The 18,049-nt window shown below is 39.4% G+C and overlaps 1 protein-coding gene across 5 annotated transcripts in view; it reads right to left on the bottom strand.

Moving 5' to 3' along the window:
• Window positions 1-3,081: 3,081 nt before the first annotated feature.
• Window positions 3,082-18,049, bottom strand: part of PTPN4 (protein tyrosine phosphatase non-receptor type 4) — a 257,666-nt gene continuing 242,698 nt past the window's right edge. For all 5 annotated transcript variants that reach the window (XM_079782465.1, XM_079782466.1, XM_079782463.1 and 2 more), the window contains one exon: window positions 3,082-12,262. In XM_079782465.1, coding sequence (XP_079638591.1) covers window positions 12,176-12,262 — 87 coding nt within the window. In that variant the 3' untranslated portion in view covers window positions 3,082-12,175. The remainder of the gene's footprint in view (window positions 12,263-18,049) is intronic.

Raw genomic sequence — 18,049 nt, 5'->3', positions numbered from 1 at the left:
CTGGGTAGAGTATTCCTGGCTGTAGGTCATTGCTATTCATCACATTGAATATTTCTTGCCAATCCCTTCTGGCCTGCAAAATTTCTTTTGAGAAAACAGCTCACAGTCATATGGGTGCTTCCTTGTTGGTAACTAACTGCCTTTCTCTTGCTGCTTTTAAGATTCTCTCTTTGTCATTAACCTTGGCATTTTAATTATGTGTCTTGGTGTGGGCCTCTTTGGGTTTCTCTTGCTTGGGACTCTCTGTGCTTCCTGGACTTGTAAGTCTATTTCTTTCACCAGGTGGGGGAAGGTTTCTGTCATTATTTCTTCAAATAGGTTTTCAATATCTTGCTCTCTCTCTTCTCCTTCTGGCACTCCCATAATGCAAATGTTGGTAGGCTTAAAGTTGTCCCAGAGGCTTCTTACACTATCTTCATATTCGTTTATTCTTTCTTTTTTTTTGCTCTTCTGATTGGGTGTTTTTTTGCTTCCTCATATTCCAAATCATTGATTTGATTCTTGGAATCTTCTATTCTACTGTTGAATCCCTGTAAATTATTCTTTATTTCAGTCAGTATATGCTTAATTTCTGACTGATCTTTTTTTATGTCTTTGACATTCTCACTAAGATCCTTGAAAGTCTCATTAAGTCCCTTGAAGTTCTCATTGAGTTCCTTGAAACTCTCATTAAGATCCTTGAGCAACATTATAACCATTGTTTTGAACTCTGTATCCAGTAGTTTGCTTGCTTCTACTTCATTTGGAGAGTTCTTCTGTTCTTTCATTTCTGACATGTTTCTTGGTCCCCGCATTTTGGCAGCTTCCCTGTATTTGTTTCTGTGTATTAGGTAGAGCTGCTATGTCCTATGGAATTGGTAGAGTGGGCCTTGAATAGTAGGTGTCCTGCAGGGCCCAGTGGCTCAGCCTCTCCAGTCACCTGAGCTGGGCACTTTAGATATGCCCCTGTGTGGTCTGTGTGCACAGACTTTTTATAGTTGAGCCTTGATTGTTGTTGGTGTCACTGGGAGGAGTTGTTGTCCAGGCCAATTGGCTGTGAGGACCAGCTGCAACTACAATGTAAGAGTTACTTTTCAGGAGACACCCCTATGAAGCAGGACTTGCTTCAGTGGGGCCTTAATACTGAGTCTACCCTTTGAGTGTGTCACTTGTGGATGTGTAGAGTTGTAATCTGCTATCGTCTGAAGCTGTCCACCAGGTGAACTGACTCTAGGGCTCCTGGGAGGTGCAAAGTCAGCCACTGTCTGGGGTCACCCAGCAGGAGCTACAGACCTATATGCAGATGGCCGCTACTTGTATTGGGCTTGGAAGTGCCCAGACGAGGCCCAGTTTTGAAGTAAGGCAAGATTGTGGTAGTGCCAAGTCTTGGACCTCTTATTAATAGGTATGGGGCATGATGATGCCAGCTGCTGCTTGTTTGAGAGACTTTAGGAAAATCTGAAGACTAAGCCAGGACAGGCCATTCATATGGAAAAGTTTCTGCAAACATCTTTGGTGGGGCTGCAAATTGGATGGGGCGGGGTTTATCACTAGGGTGGAGTGAACAGTGTGAGCCAGACTGATGGAAATTCAGATATGGCTGCCAGTCAGCTATGCAATAGAGAAAGTCCTAGCACAGGAACAAGGAACCCTGTGAGCAACCCCATCTGGGAGAAAGCCGTCCCCGAGTTACTCTCCCCATGCTAGACAATCCCATTCCTCCCTGTATTTCTTTGGTTCCCCTGATGCTGCTGCCCAGAGCTGGAGCTCAGAGGAAGTGAGACTGTGTAAGTTCATGTGCCAGCCCTTTAAGAGGAACTGCCTGGGTCTCCAGCAGCCTCCATGTCATTCAGCCACAGTCCCCACTGTCTTTTAAAGCCTAAAGTTATGGGGACTTTTCTTCCCAGTAGTGGAATCCTGGACGGGGGTCTGGTATGGGGCTGGGACTCCTTGTTCCTCACAGGAGACCTCTGCAGTGGAGATATCCCTCCCAATTAAAAAACACCATACCAATGTTAATCTCATCATCAGAGTGTCTCCAATAAAATCAAACTGAAAGGACTGCAGAGTCTAAGAGAATTTCTGAACAGCTGAGGAATAATCAGTCCCTATGTGGTCTCCACTTTCTATCCTTGGTTATCCCGGTTCTCTCTCTGCATTGTGTCATAGCCACTGGTCTTTCTGTTCATTCCACCATTCCAGTTGCTGGGCTTTTATATATATAGATTATGGTAGAAACCCACATATCTAATGTGATCAGAATTAATGGTTGGTTGAATAAAAAAAAACATTTAAAGGAGAATTTAGAAAACACATGTATTTTGTTTTAGCTAAAGACATATCCTATATAATAAAAGGCTAATATGCAAATCGACCAAATGGCAGAACGACCGGCCACTATAATGTGCACTGACCACCAGGGGGCAGATGCTCAACACAGGAGCTGCCCCCTGGTGGTCAGTGTGCCAGAAGCTGGGCTCACGGTTGATGAGCAGTGCTAAGGATGTCCGACTGGCGGCTTAGGCCCGCTCCCCCCAGAAGGACACCCCCCAAGGGCTCCTGGACTGTGAGAGGGTACAGGCCAGGCTGAGGGGAACCCCCCCCCCCCCCCGCCAAGTGCACGAATTTCATTCACTGGGCCTCTAGTAAATGTATATTCACTTGTGACTCTTTTTATGTAAGGTGTGAGCCCAATTATAATCCCTTAGTCTTTGTTGCAAAAAACAGACACCAAGTGCATTACCTACTTTTGTCTGTTAGTCTCTCATCTATTCCTTTTTCTTTTATTCTCTCATAATTGTCTTGCCCATACTATTTTTAATAAATTTTTAAAGAATAAAGTTTTAATGACACAGTTATAAGGCTTTTGCAAACACCCTACCCTCTCTTTCTTTTCACACTCACATTTCATTGGCTTATATAAATCATAGTTAAATATAATAAAGGCAAACACATTTGCATAAGCAGGTTAGCAAATAAACACATGCTTTTCGTTTTTGTAAGCTTACAACTTAATTGCTGGAACTAGAAGAGCTCCAACATGACTGAGAGCAGTCCACAGTGGCCAGGGGAGCACACAGCAGGAAGATAAGTGTCAGTACTGAGTAGGTTAGTTTGATGGCGGTTAAGAGAGCCTCAGTCATAGATGGCAAGCTAATAGGAATTAGAACAAGTTTTTGCAGGTATACCCCAAACTCAGAAGTCATTAAAAAGATTGATACATTTGCTTACAAAAGTATTAAAAATATCATCATACCACCTGAGCCCTCAAAAAGAAGTCAAAGATCACACCATAAGAAACAGATTTTGCAACATGACTAATTTCTTTAATTTCCAAAATCTCATAATGAATAAAACATCATACAACTTGATATAAAAATGATAGCAATATGAAATTTAGAAAACAAGAAATACAAGGGGTCAGTAAATATAAAAATCTGCTTAATCTTGTAGAAGAAATACATCAAAATAAAATGTTTCATTTATAAGGTGAGCAAAAAAATTAAATATGATAGTAGTTCTAATAAGAATGCGTGGAAACATTCTCATATGCTTTGGTTGGAAGCATAAACTGGTAGACTCTTCTCTGAGAACAATTAGACAATATTTATTAAAATTTAAAAGTGTAGGTAGGTGTCCTATGACTTAGCAACCCCACTGCTAGAAATGTGCCCTATGCATATACTTGGAGTGATTAATAACAATATTTGTATAAGAATGCTCATTGTAGCATTGCTTATACAGTATAAACTAGAAACAAGCCAGGTGTCCATCAAGAAATTAATTCTATGATGGAGTACAAGGCAGTGATTAAAAATAATGAGGTAGACCTGAATATGCAGATATGGAAATATTCCCAAGATGACAAAGCAAGCTGCAGAATATATTGTACAACCTCTCTGACATTAACAAAATGTGTGTGTACACACAAATGCATGCATGTTTTCCCCCCATAACAGATACAAGCAATTTAACAGAGGTTGCCACTGATTTGAGGGAAACTATCCTTAGTTGTGGACAATGTGGCTTTCAGAACTCCTTTTGGATCTTCCTTATATTGTTTATATTTTTATAATCATAAATGTTTATTTTTGTCTTTTTAATATAATTTTTGATGTACAAGTATTTAAATATTAATGGATATTTTCTCTAAAATTTATTTTCTTTCAGATGAAAAATGGCATGCTTAACTGCACTTGGGGAAGATATGAAGCAAGCTGACTCAGGAATAGAAATAAAGTTCCTTTATTTTGATTGATAAGATCTTACATTAGGAATACCAGAGTAGAGGGGCTGGTGCTAGATCATCAGACATTCTTCTAAATGTCTTCTATTTCCTACACACCCTCTCCCTCCCCCAATACAGCCACTATGTGAGCCAGTAATTCTAGAAATGTAGCCCTTAGCATTCTCCTAGTCCCTTCCCATCACCCATTAAATGAACATAACCATTGTCAGAGAAGCCCAACAAAAAATTCCCATAAAATAATCTTCAATACTCCTACACTTTAAATTACTAAAGCACATCTTTATTTAGCAATTGAATAATTAAAAGTCACAGCTAGAGTTTTTTTCATGTTTGTACCTGGACAACTATTTCTCAATCAAATGAATATGGCCAATAAAATACATGTCATAGCATTTTATATAACGTAAGTCATTTTAGGACTAAAACAGTTTTAATGCATTTTAATCCTGTTTGCTGCTAGTATTCTAGGTACTTTTACATGAATTAACAGTAGGGGTTATAATTCCACTGATATTAAGACAAATAACTACACAGGCCTTTCGAGCATACAGTAAGTTACATGACAAACACAGTGATTTCAAATTACCCAGTGTTGACCAAATTCAAGCTTACACATTAAAAAACAAACAAACCCTAAGCTTCTTTGCCTCTTAATTAGGGAACAAACCCTATTGATGGAGATATATTTTTGTAAAGTGGGAGAGGAGTTAGTTTAAAAAATTAGGGAGATAATTCCATTTGCTACAAGTTCAGTACAGTGAAATGTGAAATGGCAGCAGAAATGCAAAACTATATTTTAATTAGGAAATAAACTAGACTTTTTGCCCTTTATATTTACATATAGCACCTGTTACAAGAAAAAAAATCCAAATTAAAACACCCTCTACATAGAATTATAAACATCACCAATGAATATATAGTAAACTATTTGTCATAAAATTAAGCCTACACTGTAGAAAATAAAGACTAGCTTTTCTTATTTGAAAAGATTACAACATGGATTGTAAGTGCAACGGCATGATGCTGTAGAAACACTGAATTGGGCAGTTTTAATTTCTTAAGCACATATATTCTAATGATAGAAAAATGAAAACAGCTTAATGTAAACTGTTTTTACTCTCTTACATCCTGCCCCTGGACACATATCTGATGTGTCAGGTTTTTGCCCCCTTCAACTTATTTGTGGTGCAGTATTGACTTAACCCCTAAGTACAACACAAACCTAAACAAATGGATTTCCAAGTATTTATGTAATGTACAAAAATGCAAAGCAGAAATGACTGTTATAAACCAAACTTGGCTGAAGCTAGGTGAGAACTCAGTGTCCAGCGACATAGTCAACTGGGCAGCCTCTATTGTACTAAATAAATTACAGAAAAGCGGAAAAGCTAAATATCACACAGTTACCTTTTAAATATCAAATGATCAAGAGATCATTTTTAAAAAGAGACAGAGGGAGAGATCATTGTAAAGCATTTAAACTTGGGTCCAATCCAATGACCTCTACATACTAACCCACTACATTTTTTTCATATTTACAAGACTCCTAGGATATTTTTAAATGTATAAATCAAGTCAGTAGTAAGCATGAAATAAAGTGCTACTATTTGAAATTCAAGGAATCAATTTCAGCATTAAAATCTGGCCTACTCTACAGAATACAAGAAAAAATGAAAAATCTTGCCAAATCTTTAGGATGGGGGCAAGAGAATCCCAGAATTGGGTTGAAATTTTCTTGCCCAGTAAGGCAAATAACTGGAACACTCTAATTCAAAGTAAAAACTAAAAGCTTCTTTTAAGTGTAAGGTAAAATGGGCTCAACTGTGACTACAGTAGATTTGGGGAAACCACAAATCAGTACCTACTGGGTCTAAGATTGTAAGCAGGGGTGAGCCCCTTTGATGGCTTTATGGTGACAATTTCATTTAGCAATGTGGCATTTTAAAGTTATCACAAATAATACCGCTAAATTTGGAAACTCCCAGGGTTAAGGGGCCCTGAGACTAATCTTTTAATAACTGTTAACAAAAGTTAATGAAGAAGAGATCACCTCAGTTGCTCAGGGTACTTCACAAAGACTCAACTGTAAAAGGGGAAGTAATGATTTTTTTTTTTTTACAAGTTGGAGGGTGGAAAAGCAAGGTGTCAAAAGAATCAAGGCCCCACTGAGTCAAGTTTAATAAGTAACAAATAATAAACACTACCCTTTAAAGAAATTGTTGAATAAATCCATCATACTAAAGATGTTGGCTTAAAATACGAGGTGGGGGGGGAGTAAAGAGGGAGGCTTGGTTGTGTTTTGCTCAGTTGACTTAATTAACCCCTAAACATATAAGACAAGTCAGAGTTGGGCTTATCTGTCTGATACTGAGAATAAAAAGGCAAAACTCTTTGTCAGTGGCCTCTGCACACATTTACCGTGCTGAATCTTAGGCATGGTTTTCTGGCTTCATTAAAGTCACTCCCTCACAGTGATGTCATTTGTGGCTGCAGTAGTGACAAAGCCTGAGAACTTTCCTTCATGGTCAACAAGTCAGCAGAATGTTTTCCCTCACACGAAATGAACCTTCCACACTAGAGAAATCTAGACTTCAGTTGTATTACATTTAAAAACAGTATGCAAACATTTTCTTGAAAGTTCCTATTCTAGAGCTAAAACAAAGCAAAATGAAAAAGAATGTACATTAATTTGAAATATGCCTCAACAATGACTGCTCTTACTTATTTTGTTAATCTTCACCAGAGGATATTTTCCCATTGATTTTTAGGGAGAGTGGAAGAGAGAGGGAAAGACAGAGAGAAACATTGATGTGAGAGAAACACATCGATTGGTTGCTTTCTTCTGCAGGAGCCCTTGACCAGGACCAGGGTTGGGGGAGAAGCCTGCAACCAAGGTATGTGTCCTGGACCGGAATCAAATCCGGGACCCTTTGGTCCTCAGGCCGACTCTCTATCCACTGAGCCAAACTGGTTAGGGCAATGACTGCTCTTCTTTATAATGAAATTACACTTTCTTCTAAAATTGCATTTTCTGTAATGAAGTGGAATACTCTCTTCCTTTCCTTTTTAATCCCTCACTGACATTTTTTTTAAACCAAAGAGTATCCCTATAATCAATTCATAATTCTCATAACATTGAAAGATACATTCATTTTCTTTACAGCATGAAAGACATACAAATATCATTGTTCCTTTTTAAACAACGAAGTAAAAGTTAAGTTTCAATCTTTTGCCCATAGAAAAGTATTTTCTATATCATTTATACCACAATAGGAAAATTTGACAGTATTTAACTAAAACTTCTATGAGCACAAGGTTTTAAAACGTTTTCATTCCTGTATTTGAAATTTTGAAAGGTTTCAGGAAGTTAAACATTAGGATTTCTTCCTAAAATTGTAGCCTTTAACTTGAACTATTACTAATACCTTTCACTTTGTAAATTTAAAAAATATCAGTTTACTTATTTATGCAATGAACCATGTGTATTCAGTGTTGATGAATTGCACCCCAGCAGATACTACTTCTGGCTGCCCATTTAGCTTGCATTACTAAAATGAAAACAATGAATATTAAACTTTAGAAATCAACAGGAAACTGCCACAGAAAAACATACAAATAAATAGCAGCAAATTTAGATAGGAAACAGAAATAACAATTGGTATTTTCACCAAGATTATGGAAATAAAATGTCTAATTTCTGACTGAAATAGGGCTTGTTTTTTATAACATTGAAAGGCTTATTGTAATTGCTACTAAGAATGAAATCTGTATACAAAAAATTGTGTTGATCATAGTTGTAGACATTGTAAAGAAAGCTGAACCCCCAAAATTCAATTTAGAGATTCATTTCATGGGCTCTTTATAAAATTGCTGTAATTATCTATTAGCAGTTAGCCCTAAAATGTTTTATTATGTAAGTGTGTTTCTACATAACTCTCAAAGAACTTTACAAAATGGTTGCTTGTGTTGTGATCACACCGAGGCACCAATAAATCTTTGCCAATGGATCAGTAATTCTGATATTTGATTCAATTAATACAGTGGGTTTCAATTAACAGAGCTATTTTACTTGGAGGAAACAACACAAACACAAAATGCTGCCAGAACAGTGGTGGGACAGTTGAAGCAAACGGGAAGTAAGCAAAGCTAACAAAGTCACTTTGTGGATGTGACAATTACATAAAAGCAAACTGTGGCATAATTTATCTTGGTCTTGTCATGTTATTAAGAGTTGTTTATTCCAACAAATATTTACCATAATGTATTACTCTAAGGGACTTTAAAGGAAAATTCACCTGAACTACAAAATAATCACAACAAAATAAAAGAGATGTAAACTTACCCCACATTACTGTGGTATAAATAATTTTTATGAATTCAAACCTATTTTGGCAACCTTGCCGTCAGAATATTTTAAACATTCAAAACACAGATATTAAATAGAACACTGTTAAAAATTGTTTCCTTCGCTCTTCCTCCTAAGATTATAAAACAAATAATGCTTTAAAATTCTACTACATGTTCACATTATGCACATAAATTGATTGCAAGTGGACATATATTCTAAATCTTAGTTTTATGTTGTAAGTGCTTTTAAATATTAGCCTTCTAATTTGCATTTAGAATGTTTTTGCACTGCACATACAGCTTAAATACCTCACAAAAGCTTATGATTTGTCAAGGAAGCATGGCTAGCAAACCGGATCAGGTCCCAATGAGGACCACTTCGAAAAGTCTACTTATTTTCTAAACTAAGTGACATCAGTGAAATCACTGCCTGAATATAATTCTTGCGCTGAAACCCTAAAATTCATGAGAATTTATGATAATCACACACGTTGCCTAAAATAACAGAGTGAAATTAGATAAAAATCTTTCAGGTTCCTTTTAGCTCTGATGTTGTACATAGTACTGCCAGTGGAAACAGGAGGCTTTTGCTCCAATACCTGATTAGACCTGATCAGACCTGCCAACAAATTATAAACAACTATACAGTTAAAAAGGAGGCCACACAAAGGAAATCAAAATAGATGCTGTTACTCTGCAACTATTTTGAATGAGTGCACTGGTGTAACAAATACTGCCAATCCTTTTTGTGAATGTAAAGTCTATTCCAAAATATTCCTCATCCTGTGTAGTGAGTGCTGACACAAATCAGATGCTCCAACATACATTTGAAATGAACATCGTAAAACCATCATAAATCAGAGAGGAAAGGTTTTCACAAACACTTCCTAGCATTTAAAAAAGCCCCTGGTTCACCAATAACTATTTCTACTTGTGAGAGTAACAGTCAATGTTGATTGACCGGGGCGGGGGGGGGGGGGGGGGGGAAAGACAGTAGTTTAGCTACAAGAAATCTGGCATTTTTATCACTTGGTGTTACATGATATGAGTGAAATCTAGACCTATTTGGTGTACCAAAGATAGGATGATTCTAGAACCCTACATAGATCAATAAACAGGTTAAAAAATTCTTAGGTATAATGGACAAAGTCTTATCTATTGAGTGAACAGGGAAGCATAATTAGCATATTTTAAAATTTAAGACCCCAATAAATGTGCCTTTAAAAAAGAGTCTTTTTGTACATAACAACACTGACAGAGAACACCTCCTAGAGGAACAATTGGTACATGCGGGACTTAAACACTGGCCTGAACTGTTAAAAAGGGCAGCAGTGCTCGTGCCAACAATTATTAACCTCAGAAGTGTAAACATTAAGCCCTAAAGAACATGCCAACCATTCACTTATCTGTTTATCTCTATACAACTGCATATTTGTGTTTAAATCTGCGGTTGTCATATTCTATCCACATTGAACCGACCAATTTTCTTTTTAATTCATGTGAAAAAACTGCCCAGACAGTTTTTAATTATGTAGTCCTGAACATGATTTCACTTTTCAACTGATCATCATGTCATATAGCAGCCTATATTACATTTATCTGTTGTCAGAGAATGGAATGTTCAAATAAAACTACAGTTTATTTACTCTTATACTGACTTGACTATGAAATTCAGAAATAGATAAGAGAGATTCTCTTAGACATACCGGTTATGTTTACTATTCTTTTTAGAAAACTTAAAATATTTTAATAATAATTTATTTGGTATCTTGGCTATTAATGATTAGGACTTAACTTCCTAAAATTCATTATTATGGATTTTGACTATCTGAAAGAACATCATTTAGATTATACTGAAGATTTTAAAATGTACATTTCCCTCCTCATACTAAATGGCATCCCAAAATATCCACCATTCAACCCTAAATTTTATCAATACTATTCTGAAATATTCAGAAAACACCAGTAAAAGTCAATTTCAACCATAATCCATATAAAATTGTGTAATTATAACACTTCAATAGGTGAGCAAATTTCCATTTAAATTAAAACGGCAATTTTAAAGTTCTATCTCCCTGTAGACTTAAAAATTAAAATAAAAAAACCTGAAAAGGAAAATATACAAGTCCTTAAAGGGCATCAGATCCTCCATCAGGTAGGACAGCCAACATTCTCCATGAATTCATATGCTTATAACCTAGTAAGTACATGTAAATTGGAGTAACTTAATGTTATACAAAAATGACCAGAAAAACCCTCATTTCAGTTATGGAGGGATTTCATTTCAGTTACTGAGGGATAATACTCTGAAACAAGTCAAACAATGTTTCTCATTCCTTGTTTGAAGTATCCTAACTAATAGACTAGTGTGAACAAATTGTGATATGAACTGAAATGAATGCTGAAGAGTAATAATTCTGTTAGTAATAGAAATAAGCAACTAACTGGTCTAACTCTAGCTTAGAGTATCAATATGTTTAAGTTTAATGTGCATATTAGATGCCATTTTTAAAGTGAGGGATAAAACAAATATAAATTTGAAGAATAAAGCAACTTTTAACTTGAGCTGCTAAACTGTAACCCTTGTCTTTCAGGAAAGGAATGTGCAGATTTAAACAATTCCATAGCAGCAGAATGCTCTCAGAAGAACACAAATTACCTTTGCTTCCTGTGACAAAATATAGAAACACAATTTCCTTACCCTTCTTTGACTGCATACCTCTCAATACAAGAAGTTATTTTCAAATGTGAACTGATTAAAAATGCATAAAGATGTAAGTGTACAGTATACACACATACCTCCTAGTGGGTCAAATGAGTGCCTCTTCATTAGACATACAAAGATGTCTCAAGGCACTTACGGGGTTAAGACATAATACATGCATTCCTTTATATCAAGTACATGAAATCACATGATTTGGAATAAGCCAACCTTATGGTAAATATATTACATTATTAAATTCAAGAAAATTTGTAGATTCATATTTATATTTTCTGTAAGATGCTGGTAAATGGACAATGTGCAGCATTTCCTGGGAAAAGCAATTCCACCTTTCTTCTTATGAACAGCAGGTCTCTACAGGGGGAGTGTAGGGAAAGATGTGCTGCATCCATAGGCAGTGTATTGGCTAATATTGAAAATGATATTGCTAAAATTTAAAAAATAAAATCTGGTAATCAAGTAATACAGTAAGTACACGAATCACTGCAAACACCAGAGCTGGCTCCTGATGTTTACTTCTTTTTGCTTTCAAAGTACAGGTGTGTAACAGAGATGATGAGAATTCTGAGCCTTGTTTGTGGCAATTCCTCCGGTAGGGGTCTGCATGGCACCACTACAAAATTTCATAAGTTACCCTGAACATACTCAGTTATTCACTATTTGTTCGAAACAGAGCATGAAATAGTCTTGAAACACATGAATTATAGGTTTTGAGAGTGACTTTTTTTTAAAACATAAAGTGCAACAGTGCTGAAGTTTTCAGTTTTTGTCAGTTCTTCATTTTTTGTTTAGATGCCATTTCCTGCAAGCAGTATTATGGCACAGTGAATATAATTGGAAAACAGTTTTCTAACACATACTCCAGACTTTTTGCTTTCTTATTTATTTGATGATGTTGTTAAGGGTTTAACAAATCCTTCTTCATAAACTTTCAAAATAGCTTCACATACAAATCTGTATTGACTCTGAAAAAGAAAATATGAAAAATAAAACTGATTAGAAAAACTAGAAAATAAAACAAAGAAATGACAAAAAAGTCACTTGACTTGCTTATAAAAGAAATACAAAGTAAAACAGCACAGGGATACCATTCTTCATGAACAGACTAACAAAAAATAACAGTCTGACAACATATTTTGTTGGCAAAACTCCCTCATGCATTGCTAATATTCCTAGCATTGCCACAATCTCTATGGATGGCAATTTGGCAGCATCTAACAAAATTACATTAATTTATCTATTGACCCAGCAATCCTACTTTTAGGAATCTCTCAAAGATAAACTAGAAAAAGAAATTGAAAACGTATATTCATAAGTGAGGCTATTATATTATTTATAATAATTAAAAAGTAAAAGCGGCCCTAACTGGTTTGGCTCAGTGGATAGAGTGTCGGCCTGCGGACTGAAAGGTCCCAGGTTCGATTCCGGTCAAGGGCATATACCTTGGTTGCGGGCACATCCCCAGTAGGAGGTGTGCAGGAGGCAGGTGATCAATGTTTCTCTCCCATAGATGTTTCTAACTGTCTATCCCTCTCCCTTCCTCTCTGTAAAAAATCAATAAAAAATATATTAAAAAAAAAAAAAAAGTAAAAGCGATCCACTCGCCATCAGGAAGGGGCCTGGTGAGTAATCTGTGGCACATCCTCACAGTGGATACGATGTATTGGGGGAGGAAGAAAAGTCTAAAGACTACTATAGAATGATTGCAAGATATGTTAAGTAAAAATAGCAAGGTAGAGAAAACGGCATATAATTTGTTATTTTTATAAAAGAAAGGAGGATATAAAGATCTATCTCAATATATGGGGTAGGGTAAACGTAGGTTTACAGTTGTGAGCACACAAAACACAGGATTTATTCTTGTATTATAAAAGCAAGGGAAGGATACTAGTATACCATTAAAAAATGATTTCCTATAAAAGAAAAAAAATAAGGTTCAGGAGAAGGCTAGAGACTAGACTTCATTGAATACACTTCCTTTTTTTACAGATTTTACTTTGGAACCATATAAATATACTCCATAATTAAACCATTAATTTAAAAAAATCCAAAATTGAAAATAACATGAAACAAATCAATGTGTATATCTAGCTGATGGCAGAACTAAACAGAAAGGAGCGATATCAAGGGACTTTGAAACAGTAATTTGACTGTATATCTTTTGTAGAATATACCCAAAAAGCAGAAAGAACTGTAGAAAAATTTTAAGTTATTTTCAGTAACCATACTGTCTGTGGTAGTTGTGTTAGTTTAGTTGTTCTGAGATTGTTCTTGTGTAATCAAATTAAAACAAATGGGTATTTGTGATATTCTAAGTCTTTCATTGCTGGTATTTCAGAGAACCAGCATTTTTGTTAAAGAAGAAAGGTGGTAAAGATGTAAGGTAGAAGACATTAAGTAAAAACGCTGTGCTCCTGAATTTGTATTGGAAATGCCAGTATTAATTCATAAGTTTGTTTTCCTACTTCTGGCTATTGAAGATTTCTATAGACAAATACCAACACTAACCCTAAAGCAATAGGAAACCTTAGTGCTCACAGGTGCTCCCTAATATAATCCTATCTAATAATAGAGTAATATGCAAATTAACCATTACTCCGTGACAAAAATGGTGGCGCCCATAGACACAAGATAGTGGCGCCCAGGAGGAACCAAGATGGTGGCAAAGTTAAACAACTAAACTGCCGCCTCGCACAACAATTTCAAAAATACAACTAAAAAACAAAACGTCTACCACCCAGAACCACGGGAAAGCTGGCTGAGTGGTAGATTTACAACTAAGAAGAGAAGGGAGCGCAAACGCTGGAGAGCTGAGGTATGGAGGCACGCGCGAAGCAGGCTGGCGGCGGGCGACTGGGCGCGCGGCTTTTCTTCAAACCGAAGGGAGACAAACTCCCGATCACTCTGAACTCCAGTTTCTGGGGACACGCGGGGGACCCTGACGCCTACGGGGAGAAGCTGGACTCTTGGCCATCGGTTGGAGAGTGAGAGTGACTTTTCTGCAGAGGTGCACCCAGCAATAAGGGTTTGCCTCGCTGGAGCACGGGACACGGGGACTTGGAAATGCGGAAAGGCAGAGACGGCTGAAGGCAGCCATGGCCGTTGGCCACGCCCCAGCCTAGTGACGCCCTGAGACCCCGCCCCGCACATTCTACAAACCCGCCCAGACTCCACACAGCGGTTTTTACATATAAATGGCCTGTTCTGTGGCAGCTCAAACAAATTAACTGCAGCTCCAGTCAGACTGCTCCAAAACTGCCCCCAAAAAGAGGAGAAAACTGTAGCTCTTACTGTAGCTCCTGCTGGGAGGCCTCAGACCTGCACCCCATTGGAGATCCAGACACTAGGGTATCTAGTGGTTGGTGTGGACGACACCAGATTTCAACCACTCTCATAAGGGACACATTCAAGAGGCAGACTCAGTGAGCACCAAAGCCCTACTGTGTCTCCAGCACAGCAATTCTTCCGTTATAGACACAGCAGGTCCTCATAGCCAATTGGCCTGGAGGTCAATTCCTCCCAGTGTACCAACAGCAATCAAGGCTTTTAACTACACCAAGACTTTCCACTCAGCCCACAAAGGGGTGTACCAAGAGCGACCACCTAGAGTGATTGGGGAAGCTGAGATACCAGCCCCTATAGGTCACTGACCACACAAAGCCACTCCATCAACACAGGGAGGCAGCCAAAATGCGGAGACACCGAAGTATGTCACGAGTAGGAGAGATGGAGGAAAGCAAACTAATGGACGTCACAGTGTTCAGAACCACATTTATAAGGTTACTCAAGAATCTTCTAAAAACCGCTGAGAAACTTGAAGAGACCTTCAAGGACCTTAATGAGAAAACCAAAAAAATGGAAAAGGACCAGTCAGAAATTATGCATACACTGTCTGAAATAAAGAATATACAGACACTAAACTGTAGACCACCGTACCCGAAGAGTCAAACCAAAGATCTGGAATATGAGGAAGAAACAAAACACCCAAACAGAGAGGCGGAAAGAAAGAAGAATCCAAAAGTGTGAGGATAGCATAAGGAGCCTCTGGGATGGCTTTAAGCGTACCAATATCTGAATTTTTGGGGTGCCAGAAGAAGAGAGAGAGCAAGATACTGAAAACCTATTTGAAGAAATAATGACAGAAAACTTCCCCCACCTGGTAAAAGAAATAGACTTACAAGTTCAGGAAGCGCACAGAACCCCAAACAAGAGGAATCCAAAGAGGACCACACCAAGACACATCATAATTAAAATGCCAAGGGCAAAAGACAAAGAGAGAATCTTACAAGCAGCAAGAGAAAAACAGTTAGTTACCTACAAGGGAGCACCCATACGACTGTCAGCAGATTTATCAACAGAAACTATGCAGGCCAGACGGGAATGGCAAGAAATATTCAAAGTGATGAATAGCAAGAACCTACAACCAAGACTACTCTACCCAGTAAAGTTATCATTCAGAATTGAAGGGCAGATAAAGAGCTTCACAGACAAGAAAAAGCTAAAGGAGTTCATCACCACCAAACCAGTATTATATGAAATGCTGAAAGGTATTCTTTAAAAAGAGGAAAAAGAAGAAAAAAGTAAAGATAAAAATTATGAACAACAAATACATATCCATCAACAAGTGATTCTAAAAATCAAGTGAATTAAAAACTGAGGAACAGAATAAACTGGTGAACATAATAGAATCAGAGGCATAGAATGGGAGTGGATTGATAATTCTCAGGGGGAAAGGGGTGTCTGTGTGGGGGGTACGGGAAGAGACTGGACAAAAATCATACACCTATGGATAAGGACAACGGGGGGAGGTAAGGGCAGAGGGGGGGTGGGAACCGGGTGGTGGGAGATATGGGTGGAAAAAAAGGAGAAACAATTGTAATAATCTGAACAATAAAGATTAAAAAAAAAAAATATGGCGGCGCCCAGTCTTCTCAGGCCCGCCGGAGACCCCCAGTCCCAGGGAGAGCTGCCGATGAGAGCCGGCAGCATGGCCCACGCTATAGGCCTGGGACGTGGCCACGCCCCCGCCAACGATCTGCTACTAGCCTCGGCCCGTGCATCCCTGGCGCGATCTGCTCCTAGCCGCACCCCTGGCCGTCCACCTGGGAGGCTCCCGCGCCCCCCCAACCCCCCTCCCGGGATCAGCTTCCAGCCCCGGCCTGTGGGCCTGCGAGGCGGCCACGCCCTCCGGCACAATCCACTCCCAGCAGTGACCCAGGTCATTGGCCTCTTGGCTGGGAGGCGCCTGCACCCCTCTCAGCACGTTCCGCTCCCAGCCATGGCCAGGGCTGTAGGCCTGTCAGCTGGGAGGCGCCTGTGCCCCTCTCAGCGTGTTTTGCTTCCAGCTGTGGCCAGGGCTGTGGGCCTGGGAGGCAGCCGCGCCCCTCTCCGCATGCTCCAATTTCAGCAGCTGCCAGGGCTGAGGCTGGTCGCCTGGGAGGTGCCTGCGCCCCTCTCAGCGCGATCCACTCCCGCGATCCGCTCCTAGCTGTGGCCCTGGCCGTAGGCCTGTCGGCTGGGAGGTGCCTGCGCCCCTCTCAGCATGTTCCGCTTCCAGCTGTGGCCAGGGCTGTGGGTGCGCCTCTCCCGTGCAATCCACTCCCAGCTGTGACCCGGGCCTTAGGCCTGTTGGCTGGGAGGCACCTGCACCCCGCTTGGCACGTTCAGCTTTCAGCCATGGCCATGGCTGTGGGCCTGGGAGGCAGCCAAGCTCCTCTCCGCATGCTCCAATTTCAGCAGCCGCCAGGGCCGAGGCTGGTCGCCTGGGAGGTGCCTGCGCCCCTCTCAGCGCGATCCACTCCCAGCTATGGCCCTGGCCATAGGCCTGTTGGCTGGGAGGCGTCTGCGCCCCTCTAGGCACATTCCGCTTTCAGCCACTGCCAGCTTCTTCCCAACCTGCAAAACTCCAGCTTGATTCCCCTGTAAAGGGAAGAGAATAGGACAGGACGTTCCCAGGAAACGGTGACAACAGGTTGCATGTGTGGACTGTGCTGGAGCTGTGTCCATGGCACTGTGGGAACACTGAGGAAGGAGCAAGCAGATCTGGCTGCAAGGATGGGGAGAGGGCCACAGAGACTTGGTCAACCCTCAAAGGGCCCAGTAGAACTTTCCTAGGTAGAGAGGATTGAGATTATTAAGAGGAGAAAGGCATCTTGGAAGGAGTATTTCTAGCAGAAGGGAAAAAATGGGCCAAAAGTTTGTGGGAAAATGGATAAGTACAGTGTTAGTAGACCTCTATGTGAAAAAGGCTTCCATCTTGACACCTACATTACTTAACAGACTTGGCTCCAATTGACTTTGCCCTTTCAAAATAATTTTTGGAGGGAAAGATGGACAGTTAATTACATGTCTATTGTTTATAAAAGAAAAGGAAACTTTTAGAAAATATGAAAAAGTGTGAAATCACCTATAAACCTTCTACTTATTCAAATATATGCCCAACAACCACATGATATCACCTTTCCAAGGTCTCATGAAATTCCTGTTTACGGAGTTTATTTTATGACACCTTTAGTTTGGATTTACATTTTTACTGGTTTGTCAAGACCACAGCAGGTACACTGTCCAATATGTTAAAGAAAAAACCCTATCTAATAAAGAGGGAATATGCAGGGGCGGGCACTTGGGGGTGACCGGGCTATCAGAGGAGGGAAGTTGGGGATGATCGGGCTGGCAGGGGAACAGTTAGGCGTCAATAAGGCTAGCAGGGGAGTGGTTAGGGGCAATAAGGCAGTCAGGCAAGCAGCTGGGAG

This window comes from Cnephaeus nilssonii, assembly GCF_951640355.1.
Source record: "Cnephaeus nilssonii genome assembly, chromosome: 10".
NCBI lineage: Eukaryota > Metazoa > Chordata > Mammalia > Chiroptera > Vespertilionidae > Cnephaeus > Cnephaeus nilssonii.
Note: the sequence above shows the minus strand (reverse complement) of the source record. Positions and strands in the feature narration are given on the sequence as shown.